The sequence below is a fragment of the Cebidichthys violaceus genome, unplaced genomic scaffold (assembly GCF_023349555.1).
Source record: "Cebidichthys violaceus isolate CVI_PGR_0920_01 unplaced genomic scaffold, fCebVio1.0.p SCAF_20, whole genome shotgun sequence".
Lineage (NCBI taxonomy): Eukaryota > Metazoa > Chordata > Actinopteri > Perciformes > Stichaeidae > Cebidichthys > Cebidichthys violaceus.
This window is the reverse complement of record NW_027176373.1, coordinates 12,429,236-12,436,948: the sequence shown is the minus strand read 5'-3', so window position 1 is coordinate 12,436,948 and position 7,713 is coordinate 12,429,236. Positions and strand designations below refer to the sequence as shown.

Here is a 7,713-nt window from a genome sequence, read left to right as displayed (position 1 = left end):
ACATCTAGCAGACAGCCTATGGCGCAGATATTCTGACCATTAGTGATCCATGTCCTTTAAGTATAATGTTGGGGCGCAACATTCATCCATGTGAAAAGCTTGGGCATGTTCATCTGTCCCCATACTGAAGGGTTAGGGCCTGCTGATCATTTGTCATCTGCCGTTGATGCAGTCTTATTCTCCCACACAATCCAGGCAATCATTATTCGTATGATATCATCGACCCTCAGCAGGCTATCCTTGAGAGAGAAACTGGTTATTATTGTAATGAGAGCGTTGATGGAGGGCGGAGATATCATTTTTTGGGGGGATTCTTATTAATTCTTTCCCGTTACAGCTCCATGGGCAGCCAGTGTCACCATAGAAAAAACTTCCTCTGGACCCGTTTAATTTTCAATGATTAAGCATTATTGTCATGTCTTTATTTAAAGTTCTGGTTATACCTGTTTCTCTGTGTCTCTTCTCAGACATAGAAAAATATATTGTTTCATAATTTATTTTATTAATTCAAAGTGATTCAAACTGTATTTTATTTTATTTTATTTTATTTTATTTTCACAACCATAGTTTTGTACTTCCTTTACATAATACTGAAGTACATGTGGTGGAGTGAATTGAAAAGGCTGCTCATAGGTTTCTCGTGAAGCTGACGTCACACGTCTCTTAATAGGCAATAGGCTGAGCTTTAAGAGGTGCGCTCATTACAGCGTTTCTCCCGGACTGAGAGCTCATCAGAGGGAAAATGGGACACAAATGACAAGGCTGAGCGCACTGATAGCATGTCATCGTTATTTTTTTCTACTTTAGACACCACTCGGGATACATCGCAGTGTGGGTAGGTTGATTTTTTCTGCACTAACCCGTGAATTCACACACTTCAGATGATCTCGATGGGCCCGCGATGAACCTATAATTTTGTACCAGGAATGCTGTTTTTTCAACAGTCAACCTGTCGTTCGGAGCTGTCGGCCACATGTGGATTGTTGCCTCGTGGAACAGAAGAGCTGCATATAATCTCACGGATGGTGGTGTGATTTTTCCGATTAATTTGGATACATTTGGATATCCGGGATCATACCCAAGCAAGTCAACACCGAGGTAACTGGGACGTTGGAGAAAGAGAATCAACAGAGTAGTATATTTCCCTCACGCGGGGCTGGGAATAACTCCGGACAATGCTTCAGTGTTCCAGCTGTGAAAAGCCTATTCTTGATAGGTTTTTGCTGAAAGTTTTGGACAGACCATGGCACATCAAATGTGTCCAGTGCTGCGAATGCAAATGCACTTTGTCAGAGAAGTGTTTTTCACGAGAAGGGAGACTGTATTGTAAGAACGACTTCTTTAGGTAAGCATCCAAAGTGTTTGTGTTTTAGTATTTACAATAACAAAAAAATGGAGAAATAAAATTGCTGTCAAATGTATTTTTTTAGCCAATAAAAAAGAAACGCAAGGTAAAAAAACCGCTCAAAATAAAGAAAAAATGGATGTTGATCAAACGCTGATGGGGCCTGTTGTATTAAAACCACTGGACTGTGTTCTACCAGGGGTTCCATAAACACCGATGGAGCTGGTACTTTGTGTAAATGTTGCAGATGTCAGTTTTTTGTTTATTAGAATTTTGTTTTACATGAACAAATAGTTTATTAATGAAAAAACATGATATAGTTTTGTCACAGTAGGCCTGTTAGTTATACACGCCCTACAATGAATTTGCACTCATAATAGGGTTATTATATCATATTAGTGTAATATTTATTCTTCACGTTACTTAAGATTAGGCTTTAGATATTTGATATTATTTCTGAAATTAATTGAATTGAAATACATCACAAGGCTGCATTTTGTTTGTGGACTATTGTCCTCTGATAGAAATGAACTCTGTTGTGAACCCATCTTTCATTTTCTTCAACATAAATAATAATAAAAAAAGTTATCTCAGTCATTACTCTACAACATATATGCTGCTGAAACTTGCCCCTGACTGTTGCTCTCCCTCTTCAACAGGACGTTTGGGACCAAGTGTGACGGTTGCGCCCAAGGGATTTTACCCAGCGATCTTGTCCGCAGGGCCAAGAGCAAAGTGTTTCACCTGAACTGTTTCACGTGTGTGATGTGTAACAAACAGCTTTCCACCGGAGAGGAACTGTACATCCTGGACGAATTCAAGTTTGTTTGTAAGGAGGACTATCAGAATAACAATGGAAAAGACACAATCCTCCTTTCAGGTGATCAATCAAGCCATTCAGAAAGTAGTTTAATGTTTTGAAAGTATTTTTAATAAATAATTTGTAATATTATTATTATTATTATTATTATTATTATTATTATTATTAATAGTAGTATTACTAGTATTAGCAGCAGCAGATTTCTTGGTGTAATCCTTTAAGAATATATATTTATAGTGATACCATCATAGTGGGCTATTCCGAATATCGATGGTAATATAATACATTATGATGAACACATTTGGAATTGGTGCTATGTTAATAACTCACTTTAGAAATGCCACTGTTTTCCTGGAGGGTTTTGCGGGAATGATTTAGGTTATCAGACCCATGTGCTAACACACAGCGTATCAAATTCTCATGGCAGTCACGACGTGCAGCGACCCGAGTCTCTCTCCAGACTCCCAGGACCCGCAGGACGACGGGAAGGACTCGGAAACGGGACATTTATCCGATAAAGACAACAACAACGAGAATGACGAGCAGAGTGCCGTCGGGAAACGACGCGGGCCTCGGACCACCATAAAAGCCAAGCAGCTGGAGATCCTGAAAGCGGCTTTTGCGGCCACGCCGAAACCCACCCGACACATCAGGGAGCAGCTGTCACGGGAGACCGGTCTCACCATGAGAGTCATTCAGGTAAAAGGAGAAAAGGAAGAAAAAATAAAACAAAAAGTTGACAACGAGTGACATTTGCTGATCCATCTTCATCCATAGGACGCATCACTTCCATCCACAGTCAGTGTTTTAACATTACATGATGCCTCGAGGACTAACACAACAGAGAATAAAACCAGTTTAGCCTAGGCTATACCAAAACGCACTGAAAAGCTTTTATGGACACAAAAAACGGTTGTGATTTGTGACTTTTGGGCACACTCTTAGGGGATTGGTTCTAAATCCTCTGCAGATTTTTTATATATATATATATATATATATATATATATATATATATATATATATATATATATATATATATATATATATATATATATTTTTTTTTCAAACAGGGTTTCCAAACCAATTTTATCCATAATCTTTACTCCCATTGCACTCCTAAAACCCTTAAAAGCAGGACTCACTTAGCTTCTTGTCCTTGTGGACATTTTTAAAAAGGCTCCCCTGATACAATTTCCTGTTGGATTGATGCTTCGTTTTCGACATCGAAATGCTTAAAGGTAAATTGTGTTTCAGTCGGCTAAATGGCCATCAGTTCACATTTATTTTTGACGCATTTAAAAAAGAAATCCTTATTCCAACTTCTAGACAACCTAATAATGTGATATTTCGACCTGAATCCTATTTCCATTTTTTTATGGCAAAAAGTGCAAGTAAATACTAAGGAACTGACTCATTTCGATCTTTAAATTATCGAAATATACACATTTATAAGCAACGAGAAACCCGAAAACGTTGATGTGACGCTCACAGGGCCCTGCAAAGCAGAAACGGGTACAAGGGGACGTCTTTTCTTGTGGTTTGTCCTTTTTGCTTTCCTGCTTGTGTCACTCACGCTGCTCACTTTGTCATTTTTTTTTATCCGAAAGGTTTGGTTCCAAAACCGGAGGTCCAAAGAGAGACGCATGAAGCAGCTGAGCTCTCTGGGCGGCCGGAGACACGTGTTTTTCCGCGGCCAGAGGAGGATGAGGGCGTTGGGAGAGAGACTGGAGGCAGAGGAGCTTGGACACTTCTCTTATTATGGAGGTGAGCTGTATGTTTTGGGGATGGGTTGATAATTTCCTTGGAAATTAAAAAAAGTATTTTGATGAACTTGCTTACTAATATCAATCACATATTCTTCTTTAGATTCATGTAGTCAGTAGTAATTTTTGAAAAACAAAAAAATCAATTTATAGTGTGTATATTTTTTTCTTAAAATTCTGATACATTCTGTCTAAATATTTATATGCATGCAGACTATCCTGGTGAATACTATGGCTCAGGAGGGAATTATGAGTACTACCAAGGCCCACCATCATCCCATGCTCAGACTCCTGCAGACTTGGGCTTTGTGCCCTCCTCTGTCCCTGCTGGCACCCCGTTAGGAGCAATGGACCACCACCATCCAGGGCACCACTGTCCCGGAGAGGTGCACTGTTTCTCTGACACAGTCTCTCACCATCCTGCGGACTCACCCAGTCCAGAGCCCAATATGCCGGGCTCAATGCACAGCATCTCCAGTGAGATGTGTGGCCCCAGCACACCCTACACGACTGTGTCCCTCAGTGACAACGGATACACCAACCAGCTGTCACAACCCTCCTCAGAAATGAGCGAAGGCACTGTCTGGTAAACCGGCCGAGACCCAACTACAAGGCACACTTGGATTTTGAAGGCAATTCAACTTCAAATATTTTTTTTATTTTTTATTTAAATACACTAATTTATTTATTTATTTATTTATCTCCTTGTATTTTTGTTAAGCTCTATTTAACTATTTATAAATCTCTATATTTGTATGTCAGTATAATTGTTTATTGACTAGCCAATCAATAGATTGTTTTAATACATTAAATACATTAATACATTCGCAGTGCTGGGCTTCATTGATCAAGCAATAAACAAACATATTTAGATGCTGCAGAATCTGTTTTTTTTCTGGTCTTTCACATATTTGATGCAAGTGTCCATGAAAAGTTAATGTGAAGGTGCATTTTTTAAAATCACCTTTCAGCGTTTAAAGCATACTGACAAATAGCCCCCTCCATCCACGAGTTCATGTGTAATACAAGATTTTATCATTTAATAACAGACTATGATTGTGATGTTCAATACATTTGACCAAATACCTCTCTCAGGACTGTGGAAACATTGTTTTTTTTCCTATTTATTTCTTAGTCATTTCCCTTTTCAATTATTTCATTGCCAACACATATTTGCCTTCAAAGGGATATCTTTATTAATCTGAAAATGTTATATGTAACAGAAAAGGATTTGACTTTAACATTAGTCCAACAGTATATACAGAATGATGGACAAGTGTAGAGAACAGTCAACTGTTTACTTAAAGCTCCAGTATTCAGATGTTTGAATATCAGCATTGTATAAAACTGATGGACAGACCGTTTAATGCAAACCAACCAAACTTTTGTAGCCGTTCTATTTCACTCACTGTGCTAGTTTGTACTATGTGCTCATTAAAAAAAAGTTTTAAAAAACAGAGAATACTAATAAACCGTTGCCAAATGATGGCACGGCAAAATCCTGCACCTTTAGTTGTGAGACGCAACATTTTTTTAAGTGTTCACTTCCTCTCTTAATTATCTGAGCATGTTTTTCTGGTGAAAACAGTCACTTGCAGCTCAGTTAGCCGAACAGCCGAGAATCAAAATGTTTTTTGTCTTAATGGATCAAAATGTCATATTACTCACATTGATGGTCTCACACACTGCCAGCAGCAGCAATGTTGTTTTTATGAGACATACTTGATTGTTCTGATTAAGTTTATGAGACCGATGTTTACGACCATTCACTGTATAATAAAACACATATTGATCATTTTTATTTGTTAATTATTTTGGGGGGGAATATAGTACTAGTTCTTTCAAGTATGGGGGATTCTTGACTTTTTAAATGTGTAATGAACAGGGCTTTGTTGAGATGAAATAGGGGATCAATTAAGGAAGCAACTTAATTTCCAAACAGTATTGGAACTTTCATTATCATCCTCCTTGTGTTCTGATGAAACCAGTGGCAGTACTTAGTTATCTAAATAAATATACATACATACGTATACTTGCTAACTATTAATTATTCCTAATTCAATGTATTCACATACATTTTTCTTTCTTTCTATGGAGAGCACCTTTAACAATGTGTCCCGTTTACCTGTGTTTAATTGCTGTAACATTTAGTATTTTCTATTGTTACAGATTGTTAAGTGGTAGCTCTTTACCCAAAACATCTTGACAAGGAGATTTAGGATTTTTAAAATTAATTTGATGGAGAGGTTCTCTTAAAAAAAAGACCGGTCTGCTGCAGCACAGTCAACAAAGCTAGAGCTGCTCATTGTGGTGTTACTGACAGTGTTGGCTAATCCAGACGAAACATATAGCCAGCAATCAATGAACTTTCAAATCCAGGAGCAATTGGTCAGCATTCTTTTCGGATCACTATGCAAATGTTAGTGAGCTGTCAGGTTTATAGAGTGGCTGATGTCTGCTCAGTACTGTGACAACACACAACACCACAGATGTTTCAATGCCTTTTTTTGCCTGTTTTCTTCTCGATATATCCGATGAGTTTACAGTGGTGTTCATAAACACTAAGAACAAACAACAACATAGTCATTCTATTATAAGAGACCTTTCAGAGACAAATTTATAAAAAGTAAAGTTATTAAGCACAATATACTGCATGTGTGTTTACATTATGAAAAGAGCCTTCTTGATATATCTGGCAATCGTCCATAAACTTGCATGAAATGAAAAGTCATTTCTGTTGATAGTGAAGAAGAGGATGATGACCGACTGGACTAGAGTCAGGGAAAGGTGAGAGCAGCACAAAGAAGGACGGGACGAACGCTGAATATTGAACCACACTGGGCAGCGAAGCAGGAGGCTGAAGGAGCAGATCAGTGAAGCTGTTTGGGGGAGGGGCAGGAGAGACAAGTCACAAACTGGGAACTGTTGGACAAAATAGATGTGGATCTGTTATTTCTCACATTTGTTTCTACTGGAATGTTTTTAAGATTCACTTTGGGCTTCATATCTCATCAGTTGGCCACAAGATCAAAACTTGATCGAAGAAGGGCAAGCCTGATGTTGGAGAAGCAAGCTGATACCTTTCAATGAAGCCAACATACCCCAAAGTTCTCTATAACACACCCTTAATGAACAAAAGAAAAGAGACACACGAAGGGTGAAATTAAAGGATAAAGCTGGCAATAAATTATATTTTTGTTATTGTCAACAAATCCACTGAAAAGACCAAAGCCAAAAAGTTATTCCATCTCATACTTTCCATCTTCCTTAACCTGCTCATTGTTGTTTTTAAAAATAGCTCAATTCAACTTTGGCACTTTAGTTTTCATGAAACATTACTCAAATCAGAGTAAATAGGGTATTTCAACAGTAAAAATGCCATAGAGGGCTGATCTCCGCCAGGTGTGTCTGCAACGACCACTGCTCTTTTGTGTGGTTGAATGAATACAACCCACAATTGGCTAACCCCCCATCTAGACACAGATGGGGATGTAAGGCATTGCAACCTACATACTATTCAAACTCACAAACAAGAATCATGGCCAAACACACTGTTCAAACCATTAAAAGCGAGCCGCAGCGGCCGAGAGTTACAGCAGTGTGTGTATGGTAGGTCTGTTAGCTGTTAGCCAAACATAACGTCCGTTCTGTTAGCTGCTTAACAAACACACCACAAACTGTTATCCTTCCACTGTGGGTGCGGAGTAGCGGATGGACGATCGGAGATGCATTCTGTGTTATCACTGGCGGCCCCTAAACAGGCAATGAAAGGTGTTTTGAGAAAG

The 7,713-nt window shown here is 38.5% G+C and overlaps 1 protein-coding gene across 1 annotated transcript; it reads left to right on the top strand.

Moving 5' to 3' along the window:
- Nucleotides 1-738: 738 nt before the first annotated feature.
- LOC137876786 (LIM/homeobox protein Lhx1-like) lies at nt 739-4,593 on the top strand. The gene is made up of 5 exons (XM_068716589.1): nt 739-1,345; nt 2,005-2,225; nt 2,593-2,864; nt 3,773-3,929; nt 4,142-4,593. Exons 1-5 carry the CDS (start codon nt 1,176-1,178, stop codon nt 4,516-4,518), a joined length of 1,197 nt encoding a protein of 398 aa, XP_068572690.1. The 5' UTR covers nt 739-1,175; the 3' UTR covers nt 4,519-4,593.
- Nucleotides 4,594-7,713: the final 3,120 nt, after the last annotated feature.